The 20,177-nt window shown below is 50.8% G+C and overlaps 1 protein-coding gene across 1 annotated transcript; it reads right to left on the reverse strand.

Moving 5' to 3' along the window:
• Window positions 1-507: 507 nt before the first annotated feature.
• On the reverse strand, window positions 508-8,023 carry ZNF554 (zinc finger protein 554). Its single transcript, XM_008711224.2, has 4 exons — window positions 6,950-8,023; window positions 4,248-4,374; window positions 2,910-3,101; window positions 508-2,373 (listed from the first exon to the last, which is right to left on the reverse strand). Exons 1-4 carry the CDS (start codon window positions 7,250-7,252, stop codon window positions 1,199-1,201), a joined length of 1,797 nt encoding a protein of 598 aa, XP_008709446.2. The 5' UTR covers window positions 7,253-8,023; the 3' UTR covers window positions 508-1,198.
• Between the last annotated feature and the right edge of the window lie 12,154 nt (window positions 8,024-20,177).

The following is a 20,177-nucleotide window of genomic DNA, read 5'->3' on the forward strand; positions in this document are numbered from 1 at the left end:
AAAAAATTGGCATAAATGCATCCATTAAAAACAAATAGGTTTTCTGCTTTGAATCCTAAAACAAAAACCAACTGTGTACTGAAAATGAGAGACATAGGAATTTAAAAAGTTGAACTTCAAAGGAGGTGAAAAATTATACCAAAGATAAACAGATTCGTTTTGTTGAAAAGGCAGAGGTGGTGTGATTAATTAAAGCAGACAAATGGGGCGCCTGGGTGGCGCAGTCGTTAAGCATCTGCCTTCGGCTCAGGGCGTGATCCCGGCGTTCTGGGATCGAGCCCCACATCAGGCTCCTCCAATGGGAGCCTGCTTCTTCCTCTCCCACTCCCCCTGCTTGTGGTCCCTCTCTCGCTGGCTGTCTCTGTCTGTCAAATAAATAAATAAAATCTTAAAAAAAAAATAATCAGATAACTCTGACAAATAAACTCTGTTCATTCCTCCACATCTCTGTCTGGACTTTGTCCATTTATGTACATATTTTGACTTCACTGGATAGAATCACACAAACCATTTTGCATTCTTTATTTTCCACTTTGCACCCAAAGCTCTTTCTGTGTTAGCATACATTCTGCATTGCCATAGCAGGGCACAAAACAAGTTAGGACCTAGCTAAGTGACCAATAGGGGCAGAGGGACTATGCAAAATATTGAAACAGATTACTGAAACAAAAATACTAAATTTTCAAACAAAAGGTTGAAACAGAATACCTTTTGTTCAACAACTAAATTAATGTGACAATTCTTAGCAAAATCCCACTGCATGTTAGTGCTCACATTTATCAATCTTTTCCAAAAGTGGGGCGCCTGGGTGGCGCAGTCGTTAAGCGTCTGCCTTCGGCTCAGGGTGTGATCCCGGCGTTCTGGGATCGAGCCCCACATCAGGCTCTTCCACTAGGGGCCTGCTTCTTCCTCTCCCACTCCCCCTGCTTGGGTTCCCTCTCTCGCTGGCTGTCTCTGTCAAATGAATAAATAAAATCTTAAAAAAAAAAAAATCTTTTCCAAAAGGACAGGCATTGGGCATAGCTCAACGGCAATTTTCCCCGTTAAAAGGTCCCTTCTCAGATCTAGACCTCAGTGGTTTTCTTCAAGAATGTGGCACACGTCTATTTCTTTTCAAATAGTACATCAGAAGAGCAAAACCTAACTACGCTTACGTAGTAGAGGGCTAAAAGTTACTTTACAGAGCAGCAAGCAATCTCTAAAATCCAATAAGGTGGCTGCTCTGACAGAAAGCTTTCGCACAATCGATTATTTTATAGGTTTTCTGACCAGTGTGAGTTTTCTGATGGGTGACAAGGGATGAGCTCTGGCTGAACGCTTTCCCACACTCATTACAGACATACGGCTTCTCTCCAGTGTGAGTTCTCTCGTGCCTAACGAGGGAAGACCTCTGGCTGAAGGCTCTTCCACACTGATTACATTCATAGGGGTTCTCACCAGTGTGAGTTCGCTCATGTTGGTTAAGTGAGGAGCGATCACTGAAGGCCTTTCCACATTCATTACATTCGTAGGGCTTCTCGCCAGTATGCGTTCTCTTGTGCAAGATCAGGTAAGAACTCTGGCAGAAGGATTTTCCACAGTCTTTGCATTTATAGGGCTTTTCCCCTGTGTGAATCCTCTGATGCTGGGTAAGAGACGAAATCCTGTTGAAGGCTTTCCCACAGTCACTGCATGCATAGGGCTTCTCTCCAGTATGAGTTCTCAAGTGTCGTGTGAGGGTTGAGCTGTGCGTAAAGGCTCTCCCACATTCCTGACATTCATATGGTCTCTCTCCTGTATGTATTCTCTGATGTTCACTCAGGGAATGCCTCCGATTAAACATTTTCCCACAATGGTAACATTCATAGGGTTTCCCCACCGTATTAACTGTGTTGTGTGTTGTAAGAGCCGTACCGTGATTAAATGACTCCCCGCTTGATGCATACGTACAAGTTCCAGTTCTTCCGTGTTGAATAAGGGGACTGTTTTGGCTGATGTCTTTTCCATATTCATTCCCTCCACAGGGCTTCTGGTCTGAATATCCCATCTGATGATGCTTTAAGAATGGATCAGCTACCAAACTCTCAACACCAAGATCATAGTCATGGAAATGTTTTCCAGTGAAACCTCCTTGTGATAAAGCCAGGTCTGAGCTCATACTACAGGTCTCCCCAAACTCATGCCAGGCAGTGGCCTCCCCTGGAGCAAATGCCTCTACTTGGGTGTGTGCCGCTTGCCTCAAAAGCCCGTGAAAGTCTTTACGGTTCTCCTCAAGTTGACCACAACCCCAGTCTTCTTTGGGGAGCTTTATGATATTCATACCACTGGGTGGTTCTTCCTCTAAAACCACTTTCTTATAAATTGACTCTTGGCTTTTCAGACTAGTCTCCAAATCTGAAATAAATTGAGGGGGGAAGAAAAAAGAAATGTCTAACTTAATAATAGCGGGACAGAAGTACTTCCAACAAGGCACATGTGAATTCATGTTCAAATACAGCACTCAACACAGGGGGAAACAGGAAAAGATCCTAAGGACAAGAAGTGGTCTAAGAGGCTGGATGATGATGAAAAGTGGTGTGGGACGGGAGGCAGGAAGCAAAGGCAGAAGGAGTGGCTCTACAAAGGAGGGAGAAGGAGCATGACAGAGAGAAAGAATCACCAAGAAAGCAGGGAGGGAAGAGAGGTAACAAGAAACAGAGGTAGAATAATTTCAAGAAAGAAATGGGATATCTCTTCTCTGCACCCACAGCGGGTGGTAGAAGCTAGTGTGCAGGGCAAGGCTGCCGGAGATGAACTGACGGTGCCTGAGAAAGGCCAACCAAAGACCTCAACCTTCTCCTTACAGAGCTTGGGCCTCTGTGGAGAGATCTCTACCTGCAGTCCCCAGAATGCCACCCCCACTCAATGGCTCGTATCTGCCTGGCTCTCACCTGAACAGGAGGTTTGGGGAGTTCTTTGTGCCCCCGTCCACATGGCTTCTCCTGGCTCCAAATGGAAAGGCACCACTGGTAGAAAGAGTGGACACCCAGCCCATGGGGAAGGACTGGTGGCCCGAGAGGCTTGTGTTGGGGAAAGTGTGCCATCGTCAATGCCTCTATCAGAACTCTGGTTCTTCAAGACTCCTGCGAGAGACAAGAGCACACTGGAGTGGTGGCACGCTGACCAAGCTGGAGATTTTATTTTCCTAATTAAAAACCTGCGGATCTTACATTTCCCCGAGAAAGATCTACAAATGGCCAAGAAGCACAGGAAAAGATGTTCAACATCATTAGCCATTAGGGAAATGCAAATCGAAACCACAGTGAGATACCACTTCATACCTGGTAGGATGGGTATGATTTTTTTTTTTTTTTTTTAAGCAAAAGCAGAAAATAAGTCTTCGAGAGGATGTGGAGAAACCAGAATCCTTGTGCATGGCTGGGAAAATGGCGCTGTGAAAAACAGCTTGGGGGTTCCTTGAAAAGGTAAACACAGAATCACCATCTGACCTAGCAATTCCACTCCTGGGTACGGACCCAAGGAAGCTGAAAGCAGGGAATCGAAGTGCTATTTGCACACCCATGTTCACGGCGCCCAGAGAGTCGAAATAACCCAAGTGTCCATCTATGGATAAATGGATAAATAAAATGTGGTCCATACAAACAATGGAATATTATTTAGCCATAAAACGTAATGAAATTCCAGTACATGCTATGATACATTTGGACCCCGAGGACACCAGGCTCAGCGAGAGCAGCCAGTCCCAGGACATATCCCGCAGGACCCCACCCCCAGGAGGTCCCCAGAGGAGTCCCGTCCCCACAGAGAGGAGCTGGGGGAGCCAGGGCTGGGGCAGGGGCTGGGGAGTCCGTGCTTGGTGAGTATGGGGTTTCTCTCTGAGGCGATGAAAAGGTTTTGGAAAAGCTCTGATGGTTGTACAATATTCTGAATGTAATTACTGTCACTGAATTTTATACCTAAAAATTGATTAAGAAGGCAAATTTTATATTAGATGTATCTTACCACAAAAAGTTTTTAAATTATGGCTCTGGAGCCCAGAGGACTCAGGGGCGTTCTCTCTAAGCGGCGCCCTCACGTCTCAACACCAGCTCGGGTAATCACATACCGGGGAAATCAGGCCATTCTCTGCGTTGAAGACACCAGCGCACCACGAGCCCCACAGGGGCAGGAACCACGGCTGCCGGATCACCCACAACCCCCCCTTGGTAACACGGCTCCTGACGCAGCGTAGACGCTAAGCGCGTGTGAACACGCGCTGCTGGGCTTACCCAGGGCGGCCAGGTTCGCGCAGGTGTCCCGCATCACCTCTCGGTACAGCCGCCTCTGCGCAGAATCGAGCATCTCCCACTCGTCCTGGGAGAAGTCCACCGCCACGTCCTCGAAGGTCACTAAGTCCTAAAATACCACACCGGTTCTGCTCAAGAACGGCCCCCCACCTGCGTTCACAGGCAGGAGCTCAGAGGGCGGTGGTCCACGTGCAGCCGGTGCGCAGCCCAGAGGTCAGACTCCACCAGCGCGCAGCGCACGGGCACATTTGGCCCCTTGTTCTTGTTGCTTTTCAGATTATCTATCTAGCTATCTATGGGGGGGGGCAGGGGAGGGAGAGAGGGAGCTCGCGCACAAGCAGCGGGAGCAGCAGATGGAGAGGGAGAAGCAGACTATGTGCCAAGTAGGGAGCCCCATGCGGGACTCGATCCCAGAACGCTGGGATCACGACCTGAGCCAAAGGCAGACGCTTCACCCACCGAGCCTCCCAGGCGCCCCAATATTAAAAGTTTCTGTGTTTCTCCCACCCAGAAGAAAGAAGTTAGTACCCAGGGCTGCCACAGAATTGTAGATAAAGCGGGGGCGCCTGGGTGGCTCAGTCGGTCAAGTGTCCAGTTCTTGATTCTGGCTCAGGTCCTGATCTCAGGGTCATGGGATCAAGGATCGAGTGCCGATTTGGGCTCCCCGCTCTGCGTAGAGCCTGCTGGAGACTGTCTCCCTCTCCCTCTGCTCCTCCCCCGCTCCTGCTCTCCCTCTCTCTCTAATAAATAAAATCTTTTAAAAAGATTTTTGATGAAGTAGAAAAAACAGGTTTTTTCCAGGCCAGCAGCGGCTGCTGCCACCTCCCCCAGGCCCCTCACATTCCCGCCACCTTCCCAGGTGGCTCTAGGGTTAACCCTACAGTTGCTGAACTCACTGCAAGGGTTTGAGGCTTTGAGTAAATCTGCCATTAAATAAAAAGGAAAACAATTTTAATGGCTTCAAACCTTGTGGCTGTTACATATGGATGTATAATTAAAAATAAGTGTGAAATATCACGTCATATTTATTAAATAGAATACATTCATATTTAATTATAGTAAAATAATAAATATTATTTATTTTTAAAAATTATAATAAATATATGACTATATTATCATTCCAAAATGGATCATCTCAATCGGGAAGACTGGGGAAAAGTCTCCATGGGACACAAGTTCTTTGCTTTTTGCTGCCTGGTGAGCAGGTTAAAATGTAAACTCTTTAAATACTAAAAACAAGTCTTCATGACTCGTGATTATTATGACCTGTATCTATCGGAGAACAACGTGAAGACAGAGGCAATCCTCAGATGCAGAAAGACCGTTGGGGTTTTAAAGACGCAGGTCTGAGCCGCTAAGGGGCTCGTGATCCCACGTGGCCCGGAGAGACGAGGGCCCTCCAGCCTGACCGCCCGGGTCTGAGTGGCTCCACTGACGTGCACACGAAGACAAGACAGGAAGGACCACGGCCCGGCCCTGTGGCATCTCAGCTTTGCCGCTGCCGAGGGGCAAGCCACTGGCTTTGTTTGGGACCCTGACCTCCCAGGTTCTGGGGCCGGCACGGGCTCCAAGCTGAAACCCCACAGTGTCCCCAGGGGCTGTGTCGGCTTCAGGGGGCACCGGGCAGGCCTCAAAGCAGGTGTGCCTGGGATGACCAGGACTTCAATGCGGGGGCCAGAGCAGATCAAAGACCCCTCTCCAGGAGGGCCCAACTAGGACAATGTCAGATACTGACTGGATATGTGGGTCACTCACAAATACCCCCAGGACAGGGCTTGTTATCCTAGGGACCGCCTGAACCCGAGCTGTCGGTCAGCTCTGTATTTCTGATGCAGACACTGATCACATTCCCAAAGCTGCAAGTTAGGGGACAGGCACCCTGCCTACCACTCCCCGCAGATCTGCTGTCCCCGCCGATGGTGGCCTCTGCTTCCCACCTCTCTCCTGACATTCGTGCCCGAGAAAGCGGCTTCCCATCAAATGCAGCTGTCCGCAGGCTTTAAAAGGCTGATCCACCTTAGAATGGAAGGACCCTGACACCGACCACGACGTGACCCTGACACCAGCCACGATGTGGAGGGACCCCAAGGACACCGAGCTCAGCGAGAGCAGCCAGACCCAGAAGGACACATCCTGCAGGACCCCACTCCCAGGAGGTCCCCAGAGGAGTCCCGTCCACACAGACAGAGAGTGGATGGTGGGAGCCAGGGCGGGGGCAGGGGGTGGGGAGTCCGTGCTTCCTGGGACAGAGTCTCTGTGTGGGGAGACGGAACGTTCTAGAGACGGAGGGTGGGGGTGGCTGCAGGACGGGGTGAGTGAGCTTCACGCTGCTGAGCTGTGCGCCTGGAGACGGTTACGATGGTGAATTTCATGTTATGTGCATTTTACTACAGTTTTAAAAATTATTTTTAAGTAAGGGGGATGGTGCCGATCTTCCCGCCCCGGGGGGAAGTGCGGGATCTTCAGGCCACAAAGTGGCACTCCCAGCCAAGGAAGGAAGTACAGCTCTCGTGGGGAGAGGTGTGCTGAGTCCGGTGTATGGCTGTCCTTACCCTTCCAGGAAGCAGGGGTACTGGACCCAGTTGCTCATGGGCAGTGCTCCCTCGCTTCCCACATTAGTCTGGGAGGAGGGCTTCCCCTGGACACGCTGCACATCTCCAGGGCAGGAGGAAGTCCTCACTCACCTGGGGCCAGGGGGGCAGGTACCCAGAAGCCATCCTCTTCTCTTGGGAAAACAGCTTCCAGGGCAGGCAGAGCTGTGGGAGGAGAAGGGACCGTGAAGCCCAGGCCCAGGCCTGTCCCCAGTCTCCAAATCCTGGACCCAGAGACCTCTGCAACCAATCCAGGTGTCCCCCCAACACCGAGTGTGGTCGACGGAAGCCAGGACAGAGGCCATGGGCCTCCAACGGCTCCATAACCCAGGCATGGATGGAGAGACTGAGGGTCTTGGAAGCGTATGAAATGCACCCATCCCATTGCAAAGCCATCTGGTGCGAGTGTCCTGGGACCACTGAAACAGATGAACACGCTGGGAGGCTTAAGAACACGGAGACTCATTCTCTCACACTGAAGCTGGATCAAGGTCTCAGGGCCGTGCCCCCTCCAGCGGCTCCAGCAGAAGGTCCTTCCTGACTCTCCCAGGTCCTGGGCATTCCCACTGCCCCTGGGCTTGTGGCCACGTCCCTCCAGTCTCTGCCTCCACGGTCACGTGGCCGTCTTCCGATTCTGAGTCTCTCTTCTTAGAAGGACACCCAGTTGTGGGATTAGGCCCACCCACGCCAGTATGACCTCACCTTCAGTAACGACATCCGCAAGCGTCCGATTTCCAAACAGGCTCACGTTCTAAGGTTCCGGGTGGACAAGAACTTTGTGGCGAACACCGTTCAACCTAGTAGGACCACCCAGGCTCGAACTCTGGAAGGCTCAGCTCAGATGCCCACAGGTGCCCCCACCCCAGGCCTCAGATTCATGTCTGCCTTCTCACAGCCCGCCCGGCTCCCTGGGCTCACTCCCTGACTCAACTTTAGTTGGGCCACTCTGAGCCCTCCTTGCAACCAGGCCTTGACCTCTGGGCTTCTGAGTTCAGTTCTGCATCACCCAGTTTTAGCAAGAGCCCCTGCCCTATGTCTGACCCCCCAGGAGAGCTGGCCGGTCTCCCCATCCCCCAGCCCAGTGGTGTGGGGAACCCCCCGCCCGCCTGCAGCAGTAATAGCATCAGCTCTGTTTATCAGAGGCCCCCGGGATGTGTCCTCTAGGCAGTGGCCATCCGCGGACCCCCTCCTGCTCCCTTGCCACAAACCCCCGCTTGTCCTTACTGCATCAGGGATGGAGCCCAGCTCCACCCGGGGTCCCTCCCCACTGCCACAGGGCGTGAACAGACTGTTTCCAGCGCGCTAACGAGTGTCCGCCTCCGGCCCTTAGTGCCGGCAGCCTGAAGCAGTCCTGCTTTGTCCCCACTCACCACCAGGGAGCTACCTGCCCGCTCTGGGTGATGTCACAGATGTGAGGTCTCTTGTAAATGGCAAATTCTCACGCAGACTCATGAGGAATGAATGGGGGCCATTTACTGGACACTTGTGATGGGCTCGATCTGGATTCCTGGATGAAAACTTCAAAAAATCACCCCCCCCATTTATAGAAAATCACCACGGGGATGCCCCAGTAACCATCCGCGCAGACAAGACCTGCTGACGGGCATGCTTCGTTACCAGGGAGACGTCAAGGAGGGGGGGACACTGGCTCAGCGAAAGGTCCTGCGTCCAAAGTATTTGTTAATTACCATCCTGGTTTCAACAGTCTAGAAATCCTTCAAGCTCCTCCTCCAGGAGGTGGAGCCTCGCCTCCCCCGACCCCGCTTTCCATGTGGGCTGACTCAGTGACGTGCTTCCAGCAAAGGCTGCAGGTCAAGGGACACGTGGTACCCTTACTACCGGAGGCACCCGTCAGACCCCACCCGGGCCAGGGGATCAAGGCCGGAGTCACCGGCGATGCAGAGCGGACGTCAGGCATCCCCCTGACGTGACGTGACACTGCTGGGGTGCCTTCCCCCCAAACCATAACCGCAGTGTGATCATGAGAAAGCATCAGACGCACTCAACCCACAGGACCTTCTACAAACACCGGACAGTGCTCTTCAAAAGCGTCAAGGTCATGAAAGGCAAGTAAAGGGCAGGAAACGGGCACAGACTGGAGGAGCCCAAGAAGACAAGGCGAGGTGACAAAAGGTCCTGTGGGACCCGGATGGGGTTCCCAGGACAGAAGGAAGATGGTAGTGGGAAATCTGGGGAAATCTGAATAAAGTCTGCCGTCTAGTTAACAGAACAGAACCAGCGTTAATCTCTTGGTTGGCTGAACACTGCACATGAGATTTACCCTCGGGACACGCTTTAGGTGTCCACGCTACTGCCGACTCATCTTGCTGAACCGAGACCTGACACCGCCCGCCCCTCCCGTCCGCGCTCCGGGTTGCGACCTGGTTGGGACCAACGCTCCACAGTGAGCTGTCGATGACGAGGGAAGCATTCCCGGGAAGGGGTACGGCGGTGTTAACCCTGGGGTACTGCAAATCGGTTCTTGAGGTGGGGAGGGGAGGTAAGAAAAAGAGTTCTTTTTCTGCACAAAGCACAGACACATCGTCAGCACAGGGGCGGACACACGCGCATCTCCTCTTACGGCGCTTCACACGTTCGCGCTGTTTGGTATCGAAGGTCTGTGACAGCCCCGCGTCCAGCAAGTCTCCGGGCCGTTCACCCCACGGCACGTGCTCTCCTCGTGTCTCTGTGCCACGGGCACGATCTCATGAACTCGTTATTACTGTAGGTGTTTTGGCGATCTGCGATCAGTGACTATGACTTGCAGAAAGCTCAGATGATGGTCAGCATTTACTAGCAATAAGGTATTTTTAAATTAAGACACGTACTAGATTTTTAGATATCACACTATTGCACACCTAATGGACTCCAGGATGGTGTAAATATAACTTTTATACGCACTGGGAAAGCAAACAACGCACGCGACCCCCTTTATTGTGGGCGGTCCGGAACCGAACCTGCAATGTCCCCAACGTAAGTCTGCATACGCACATCTTGTTACGGGCTAAACGGTGTCCCCTCCAAATTCATGCCTTCAAGTCCCAACCCCGGGACCTCAGAAGGTGACTGTTTTTCAAGATAGGGGCTTTAAAGAAGTAATTAAGTCAAAATGAGGTCATTAGGAATGGGCCCTGATCCCATAAAACCGGTGTCTTATAAGAAGAGAGGATTGGGGTGCACCTGGGTGGCTCAGTCGGTGAAGCATCTGCCTTCAGCTCAGGTCATGATCGCAGGGTCCTGGGATGAGTCCCGCATCAGGCTCCCTGCTCAGCAGGGTGTCTGTTTCTCCCTCTCCCTCTGCCCCTCCCCCTGCTTGTGCTCTCTCTCCCTCTCAAAATGAATAAATAAAATCTTAAAAAAAAAAAAGATGAAGAGAGGATTGGGACACAGACAGCCACAGAGAAGACCACACGAGGGTGTGGGGAGAAGACGGCTGTCTAACGCCAAAGAGAGAGGTTTCAGGATGACATCAGCCCTGTCGACACCTTGCTCACAGGCCTCCAGCCCCAGGACTGGGAGAGAACCGAGCTCTGTGGTGTGAGCCGCCCAGCCCACGGACCTTTGCTATGGCAGCCTCCGCACACTAATGCACTTGTGGTATTAAATCTTCACGGGGGGCTGGTCAGTACCAATGTGCTGGCTCTGATCACTGCTGTGAGAGATGTCACTGGAGGAAGCTGGGTGATGGGTACAGGGGGCTGCACCCTGCTTCTGCAACATCTTATGAGACTATATTAATTCACAACTAAACATTTAAAAAAAATAGTAGCCTCCCCACAGAAAGAATTTCATAGGGAAGGGCGACTGGGAGACAAGAATCCTCACAAGGTTCCTTGGGGCGAGGGCGAACGAAGCAGCCGGGCTGAGAACGTGCACATGGGGGAGCTGGGGGAAGGCAGGGGGGGGCCCTGTGTGCCATCTGCTTGCCTCTGTAGACCACAGATCCCTTCAAAATAAAGAGCTCGCTCACGAACGGACACCTCTCCCAAGGTGATACTCAGAGGACCCAGCAGCACATGGAAAGACGCTCAAGGTCACGAGTCATTGGGGAAATACAGATCAAACCCACAGTGAGGTGGCATCAGAGAGGCAGGAACTGGGATTGGGGAGGACGGGGAGAAATGGAACCCCGTGGGCCCCCCTGGTGGGCACGGACAATGGGGCCGCTGCCGTGGAAGACAGTCTGGCGGTTCCTCGAACGGTTAAACACAGCTAACATGGCACCCAGCGACTCCACTCTTGCTCTCTGCCCAAGAGAAACGAAAACACACGTCCACACAAACACCTGCTCACAAACGTTCACGGCAGCGTGACTCACTCACCCAAGGGCGGAAGCACCCAAAGGTCCGTCAACGGATGAATGGGTAAGCACGATGCATGTGCAACATGGACAGACCCTGAGGCCACGACGCTCAGGGAGGGAACCAGACACAGAAGGCCCCACGACTGTGAGTCCACGTGTGTGACATGTCCAGAACAGGCTCCTCCACGGACGGGAAGTAGATTCGTTCTGGCCAGGGGCCAGAGAGTAGGGCTGGGAGGTAATGGCTCACAGGGACAGGGTTTCTTGGGGGATGATGAAGTGTCCCAGAATCAGACAGACATGGTGACTGCCCAACTCTGTGCATAGACTGTAAATCACTGGACTGCATACCCTAAATGAACGAACTGTATGGTATGTGGATTATATCTAAAGAACATTGTTACCAAAAAAAAAAAAAAAAACTAACAAATCTGAAAAAAAAAACCTGTCAACAGATAAACATATATAACTGTGTGTATATAACACACACACGGAATATATGGCAAGATGGCCAAAAGCTGGCAAGGATATACAGCAAACGGTATCGTGGCTAACTCCAGGAAGGACCAGTAACTGTTTAAATTATCAAGGAAGGGGCTCCTGGGTGGCTCAGTAGTTGAGCGTCTGCCTTCGGTTCAGGGCGTGATCCCGGCGTTCTGGGATCGAGCCCCACGTTAGGCTCCTCTGCCGAGAGCCTGCTTCTTCCTCTCCCACTCCCCCTGCTTGTGTTCCCTCTCTCGCTGGCTGTCTCTCTGTCACATAAATAAATAAAATCTTAAAAAAAAATAAATTATCAAGGAAGACAGGATCTGTGATGCCCACTTCTTTTACAAACCATTCATGAAGTAAACTGAGATAAACTAGAACAAAAGCTTGAAAAGCGAAGCGGGGAGCCAGAGAGGATGTGCTGCAGAATTCGCCGCGAGCTGGCTCCGACCCACTGGGCATGCGTGGTCTCAGCTATGCAGGGCAGAGGGCTAGGGCATCAGCTGTGTCTCTAGAAGGACGCAGGTGCTCCTCCCTGAGCAAGCACCTGCTGGTGAGAACACGGCGCGGGCTACGTCAGGTCCTCCACAAGATATGTTCAAGGCCCCACCCTCCGGTACCCGTGACGTGACCTTCCTTGCAAACAGGAAATGTGCAGACGTGACTAAGTCATCCTGGAGGCGAGTGGGCCCTGATGCACGATGACAGATGGTGTCCTTAAAAGAGACGCGGACACGCAGAGAGAAGGCCATGTGGCAGTGGACGCAGAGACCAGTGACACAGCTTCGAGCCAAGGAACACCAAGTGTTGAGAGGACCGTCAGAAGCTGGAAGAGGCAGGGAGCATCCTGTCCTGGAGCCTTCGGAGGGAGCCGCTGACCCTTGACTTCAGACTTGCGGCCTCCAGCATGTGAGAGAGGACGTTTCTGTCGTGCTAGCTGCGCCGGCTGTGGTGCTTTGCTCCCGCCGCCCCAGGACACTCACAAACACCAGAGGCAGACAGTGAGGCAGGGCTCCTGGTCCTCGCCTTGGCCTTGTTGCCCCGGAGCTTCATGCGGGGGACAGAACACATCTACCACCCCATCCCCCACACAGCGTGCGGTTCTGTCTTTGCTCTTGGAACTTGAACTACAGCGCATGGCAATGGGTCCAGGTCCCCCAGCCCCTTCCCAGCTCTTCCAGACCAATTCTCTGCCACCCTCTCGCTATTCCGAGACCCTCGTACCTCGTGGTGCATGTCAGTGGTCCTTTTTGCCCCCTCCTTCACCCAGGCTTGTGGCACATGGCTCAGGATTTTCCCTCTCAATGTTCGAACCACAGAAACTCATCCCTTCTCCACAGGAAAGGCCGGATGAGGCCCAATGAGGACTTCCTTGCAAGGACAATGAAATGCACTCCGAGGAAGGGGAGAGACTGGAGGGCTTGGTGCTGGGACACTGGCAGAACGCTCCACTGCTTCCCTCTCCCCTGGTGGGTGTGTCTTGGCTTAAATGGAGTGGACCCTTTATACCACTAGATTCACAATGCTACAGGGTAAGTCAGGGTCTCCCCCCCAGCACTGAGAACGCTCGGGCAGGTCCTCCTCTGGGGGGCTGCTCTGGGCACTCTGAGGAGCTGAACAGCATCCATGGCCTCGCCTACTGCATGCCACAAACTCTCCCAGTGTGACAAATGTTCCCAGATATCACCCAGGGTCCCCTAGGGACAGTCACGCCCAAATGAGAGCCCCCTGGTTTCAGGGATTCCACCGCCCGAAGAGACTCCGTGTGCCATGATGACCTGCCCTCCTGAAGCCCTAGGATGGTGCACACAATTACATACACAGCCTGAGGGGCATGGGGCTGGGGAGGTGGGGACAAGATGCTGGGGGCGGGTCTCTGGTTCGTACTGTCTGACCCTTCGGGAGTTTATTCTGCTATCTAGTGAGCAGGGATCTGACTCAAGTGTTTTTCCGAATAATTAACAGGGTCTCTCCCCGCTGGGCGCTGTGGATACAAGGGCGGGATCATTCTCTGGGGCGGGGCCGTCCGGGCGCTGTGGGGGTCTGAGCAGCATCCCCGGTCCCACCCCCTGGGTGCCAGGAGCTCCCTTCCCCCGGCACGACAACCACCAATGTCCCCAGACACTGCCCAGGGAGACGGGGACAGGCAGAATCGCCCCGGGGAAGATCGCTGGCTGGCCCAAGGAAGTCCGGGCGTTCCAACCCCCTCTGCCTTCAAGAGCAAACAGGTTCGTTCCAGTTCCCTTCCAAGTCTCGCCTAGGGGAGCTGCCGTCCCCTCCGAGCAGCGCGCGCCTCCGGGGGTCTCACACGGAGACTCCGTGCAAGGATGGGTCGGACTCTGCCGTTCCGAGAGCTGGGCTGCCTTTCCGACTGTCCCGTGCCGCCTCCACGGGAACGCCGCAGCCCCGTCCCCGCCGGGACCCCCGCCTGGACCCCGCACACCTGGCGTCGGACGCGGCCCGCCAAGAAGGCGCGACGCACAGCACCGCCTGCGGCTGCACGGCCCCAGGACGGGCGCAGGTGCCACCGGCAGCTCAGCGCTCGGGCGCCACCTACTCCCACCCCGGCCCGCCCAGCGGACGCGGTCCCCGCGCCGGTCCCGGACCCCTCCTCCCTCCGGTCCGCCTCCCGCCCCCGCCCGGTTAACTCACGCTGCGCCGCCGCCTCCGCCGCCCCCGCACGCGCGCCCAGGACGGACTCGCCAGTGCGCGTGCGCACCACGCGGCCGCAAACTACAAGTCCCAGGAGCCGCGGGCGTGGCGCTGGGTTTCCCGTCTCTCTGGGGGCAGAGAGTCGAGTCACTGCGCCCTCTGCGGGCGGGCGGTGTCTCCGCAGGACTGAGAAGCTTCCTGTGCTTGGCCTGTCCCTAATGCCTGAGACTTAAAGATTTGCCTATGTATTTTTTTTTTATTTTTTTTTTAAGATTTTATTTATTTATTTGACAGAGATAGAGACAGCCAGCGAGAGAGGGAACACAAGCAGGGGGAGTGGGAGAGGAAGAAGCAGGCTCATAGCAGAGGAGCCTGATGTGGGGCTCGATCCCATAACGCCGGGATCACGCCCTGAGCCGAAGGCAGACACTTAACTGCTGTGCCACCCAGGCGCCCCTAGATTTGCCTATTTATTAACAAGTTATGTAAATAGGTAATCCATTTTTTACTTGGTAAAACTGTTCTAATAATATTTATTAGTAATATTGATAGGTTTGTTTGTGCTATTAATATGTTGAATAAAACTACCATAATTAACATTACTGTATCATAGATTCATAATATATATTGTTATAATTAACTATGATATTCTGCATAATACAGCAAAATGTAACCATCTAATGATAAAATAATATCAATAAATCACATAAATGTGATAAATTACACATTTTAAAAATTATGATGATTATTGGCTCAAACCATGATATGTATTATATGTCTTTCTGTATACTATTGTTTTTATTTTTCAAATTTTTGTTTAAATTCTGGTTAGTTGATGCATAGTGTAATATTGTTTTCCGGAGTAGAATTCAGTGATTCACCACTTAGTACACACATCATGCTCATCTCTGCAAGCCCCCTCCTTAATGCCCATCACCCAACTCCCTCCACCAACCCTCGGTTTGTTCTCTATGGTTAAGAGTCTCTTATAGTTTGCTTCCCTCTCTCTCTCTTTTTCTAACTTCCCATATGTTCATCTGTGCTGTTTCTTAAATTCCACATGTGAGTGAAGTCATACGGTACTTGTCTTTCTCTGACTGGCTTATTTCACTTAGCATAATACACTTTAGCTCAATCCATGTCATTGCAAATGGCAAGATTTCATTCTTTTTGGTGGCTAATATTCCACTCTGTGTGTGTGTGTGTGTGTGTGTGTGTGTGTGTATTCATCAGTTGATGAACATTTGGGCTCTTTCCATAATTTGGCTATTGTTGATAACGCTGCTATAAACATTGGGGTGCATGTACCCCTTTGAATTAGCGTTTTTATATTTTTTGGGTAAATACTAGTAGTGCAATTGCTGGATGGTAGCGTAGTTCTATTTTTAACTTTTTGAGGAACCTCCACAGAGTTTTCCAGAGTGGCTGCACCAGTTTGCATTCCCACCAACAGTGCAAGAAGGTTCCTATTTATTTCTATTTCTCATTCTTTTTCTCTCTATGCAATGGCCAAACCCTGTGCTGCATGTTTTTTCTTCGTAAAAGAAATGGGGTCCCCTGAAGTGGAGAGAAGTTGACAATACTTCCTGATCAACAGGCACTCAAGGCAAAATGGATTAGGGTCTTTTCTCCAGAGCTGCATCTTACTTGTTTCTTCTTCAAGTGGCTTTGGTTTAAGTAGAAGAAACATCAGGTAGAAGGTCCCAATGGTTGAATGAATTTGTGCAACATGTGGCCCAAGCCAACTCAATAATAAACATAATGTGTGTTATGATTGAATGTTTGTGTTTCTCCCCAAATTCACAAGTTAATACCTAATCCCCAATGTGATGACATTAGGAGGTGGGGCCTTTGAGAGGTGATCATTAGGGGGAGCCGTCACTGATGGGATTAGTGCCCTTATAAAAGAGACCCAAAAGGGGCGCCTGGGTGGCACAGCGGTTAAGCGTCTGCCTTCGGCTCAGGGCGTGATCCCAGCGTTATGGGATCGAGCCCCACATCAGGCTCCTCCACTAGGAGCCTGCTTCTTCCTCTCCCACTCCCCCTGCTTGTGTTCCCTCTCTCGCTGGCTGTCTCTATCTCTGTCGAATAAATAAATAAAATCTTTAAAAAAAAAAAAAAGAGACCCAAAAGGGCTCCCTCGCCCCTCCCGCCATGTGAGGACATGGAAGGGAGAAGTCCGTTATCTGCGACCTGGAAGGGCGTTCTCACCTGCCGGTGTGGGCACCCTGGGCTTGAACTTCAGCCTCCAGTACTGTGAGAAACAAATGGTTATGTAAGCTACCCAGTCCATGGCCATTTGTTACCAATGTGGTGAATAATTTTTCAACCCCCTTTTCCAGTCTGGTTTTTCCAGCCTTAGCTGGTGGCATGGAAGGTGTGCTGCCCAGAACGCTTCTTTAGGAGAGGAGGACCTATTCCTCCTTGTAGTCCTCAGTGCTGCTGCTGAATGTCCTAAGCTTTCAGTCATGCTTACTAAAAAATAAGAGCAGTGTGTTGAGTGGTTTATAATAGACGTAAAAGTAAAAGGCATGACAATAGTAGAAAGGCTGGAAAAGGAGAAATTGAAGTGTGTATTGCAAGGCTCTTACACGCGAAGCCCTGTAACATCACGTGAAGGCAAATTGTAACAGATTAGACGTGTACTAGAAACCCTAACGTGGCTAACAAACTAAATACCAAAACAGAGGGATAGCTAATAAATCAACAAGAAAATAGAATAGAATCATAAAAAATACTCAGTTACTCCAAAGGAAGGCAGAAGAAGAGGGTAAAGGGTAAACTAAAGTGACTAGCATATAAACAGCAAGGCGACAGACTCAAAGTTAACCATGCTTTAAACCCCATTAACTGTAACTGGTTTAAATACCTGAATTAAAAAGTCAGAGATTGTCGGGTAAGAAAGTAAGACCCAAAACTATTCTGGCTACAAGAAACACACTTTAAATATAAAGACCAAATAGGTTAAAAAGAACAGGAAATTGAGAGACACAGCGTGCTAATACTAGTCAACAGAAGGTAAAAGTAGCTGTATTTCCATCAAAGCTGATGTCAGAGCAAAGAATATTACCATGGATAAAAAAGGTCATTTTGTAATCATAAAGGTGTCAAATAAATCAAAAGGACATAACAATCTAATATATTATGCAACTATTAACAGAGCTTCAAAAAACACAAAGCAAAAATGGGTACAACTGTAAGGAGAAACAGGTAAGTGCGCAATTATAGTTGGAGATTATTTTAGTATTCCTTGTATTAGTCAGCGTTTCCAGAGATACAGAGAGTGATTAATTTTTAGGAATCGTGTTATGTGATTTGGGGGCTGGCAGGTCCAAAATCTGCAGGGAAGGCTGGAGACCCAGGGAGAAGTGGATGTTGCAGCTCAAGACCAAAGGCTGTCTAGAGGCAGGACTCCTTCCTCCTTAGAGCTCAGTCTTTCCTCCTTAAGGCTTTCAACTGATTGAATGAGGCCCCCACATTATGGAGGGAAATCTGCTTCAGTCAAAGTGGAATGATTTAAATGTTAATCACACCTAAATATTACCTCCACTGTGGGGCGCCTGCGTGGCTCAGTTGGTTAAGTGTCCGATTCTTGATTTCAGCTCAGGTCATGGTCTCAGGGTTATGAGTTCGAGCCCTGTTTCGGGCTCTGCGCCCAGCAGGGAGTCTGCTGGTCCCTCTCCCTCTTCCTCTGCCCCTCCCCCTGCTCATTTGTGCTCACTTTCTCTTTCAAATAAATAATCTTTAAAATAAATAAAATAAAAATTACCTTCACAGCACCATGTAGACTGATGTTTGACCAAACGATGGGTATCATAACTTAGCCAAGAGGACAGAGAGGACGTCTCTCTCTCAGTGATTGGTAGAACAAGTAGGCAGAACATCAGGTTTAAACGACCCTATCGACAAACGACTGGACTGCTATTTATGAGACTCTCTGCCCAACACATTCTTCCCAAATGTGCATAGAACAGGTACGAAGATAGACTATATTCTGGGCCATAAAATTTTTTTTAGAAAGGAAGAGAGTAGGGGGAGGGGCAGAGGGAGAGAGGGAGAGAGAATCCCAACTCGGGGCTCCATCTCACAACCCTGAGATCAAGACCTGAACTGAAATCAAGAGTCAGATGCTTAAATGACTGAGTCACCCAGGAGCCCCTAAAAATTTTTTTGATACATTCAAAAGGATTCAAGTCACAAAATACGTGTGATTGGTTAATGATGTATACTGCACAGTGTTTTCCCTCATGTTGGTTCCGTTGAGTAAAAAAACGGACCCCACTTCTCTCCTCCCCTTCAGATCATTTATGGGTCTTTTGATCTGCCCTTGAGTGACAAAGGTCAGTATCCATCTCGCTATCAGATGGCCTCCAGGGTTGCTGCTCTGGCCCTGGGCACGATGGTGTTGTTGCTGCGTGTTGGCTGGACCTGGGTGGGGCTGTTTGTCTCAGGTGATGTGAAAGGGGAGTGGTTCGTCTGGGATCTGAAAGAGGAAAGCTTGATGCTTTCCAAGGGACCCTTGCCTGTTCACAGCAGAGCTACGAAGTCCCTGGCTTCTCACGTTTTATACAGACAGTTAAATGTTGTAAATACTTAAGATGTTGTCCTTAGTCAACTCCGGGGGTCTTATTTCAAGTGCTCTCCCCCAGGATCCACCTGCGAGGTTTTGAAGAGATGCCCACACCATGCGTCCTTGGAGGATACACACCTGTACTCCTTTGACAGCAGCCTGTCTGGCTCCAGCTACCATGCCTCCCATGAGACGCTCCTCACTCAACCAGAAATGGGGTCTGTGGGAAACTCGAAGAGGCTGATGTTGTCCCAACCACAACAACCACTCCTCTGCCTTTGGAGCCTCAGAACCTGCAGTCCCTCGAGAGCACCTGCGGTGACTATGTCCCCAGAAGGACAAAGGGAGCTTGGTGTTTGCGGACTTGTATCTCTCAGGAGTTGTAGGCGTGTCTGAGGTTGTATTTTCTAGGTGGGGACAACGAGTGCTTGATGCAGACGTGGCCGTGAAGTAGATGGTGCCTCTGGGTGCAGATTTCATAAAGCAGAACTCAGTGTGTATCCTTTGCTGCCCAGAGTCTTTACAACCGGCCAAATCTCCCTCGGCCGGTAGGATGCGTTTCCCAGCCATGGTGTCTCTGCTATGGTCTGAAATGATGCGAGTCCTGCTTTGTGCAACTACTGTAAGAAGAGCTTCTGTGCTTTCTCATTTACATCTGGGAGCACTGTCAGGGCCAGTTATTGCTCTTTTAACGAATGAAGACATTGGTTCTTTTTTCTTTTTTTTTTTAAAGATTTTATTTGACAGAGAGAGAGAGCACAAGCAGGGAGCAGCTGAGAAGCAGGCTTCACCGCTGAGCAGGGAGCTGGACGCGGGGCTGGATCCCAGCACCCGTGATCATGCCCTGAGCCGAAGGCAGATGCTGCACTGACTGAGCCCCCCAGGCGCCGCATGATACGATATTCTTAACCATGGAAACTTCCCACTGGGACTGGGACTTGAGATGCAACGAGGCAGTTGGCCCCCCGGCGCCAGGCGGTCAAAGCTCCACGTCCAGGCAGACGTGACTGAGTGGGCGTGAGGCTTCCCGAGGTTGGACGCCCTGCAGTGCTGGATTTATGCTTCGTGTGCACGTTGGAGGAGAGCGTTCTCATCACAGCAAGCCGACTCCATGTCTCATTTCAAGGTCCATATTTATGAAAAAAAATCTGTTTATATAATTATGGACTTCCTTACTCATTGTCCAGCAGCTACAGAAATATCACACGCAAACATACAGATACATTTTTCTCTGATTTTTATGAAGGTAGCATTGTGCGGGGAAGCTTATGATTTCCTATAGATTAAATAGACTGATTTCTTAAACTAAA

This window comes from Ursus maritimus, unplaced genomic scaffold (assembly GCF_017311325.1).
Source record: "Ursus maritimus isolate PB19 unplaced genomic scaffold, ASM1731132v1 scaffold_14, whole genome shotgun sequence".
Lineage (NCBI taxonomy): Eukaryota > Metazoa > Chordata > Mammalia > Carnivora > Ursidae > Ursus > Ursus maritimus.

Excerpts from the sequence above, each read along its gene's own strand:
- ZNF554 (XM_008711224.2), bottom strand. The coding sequence starts at position 7,252 with ATGGCTTTGCAATGGGATGGGTGCATTTCATACGCTTCCAAGACCCTC. Across the intron at positions 3,102-4,247 it reads CGCGAACCTGGCCGCCCTGG|GAGTCTTGAAGAACCAGAGT; the intron begins GTAAGCCCAGCA and ends TGTCTCTCGCAG. Across the intron at positions 2,374-2,909 it reads TCCCCAAACCTCCTGTTCAG|ATTTGGAGACTAGTCTGAAA; the intron begins GTGAGAGCCAGG and ends AATTTATTTCAG.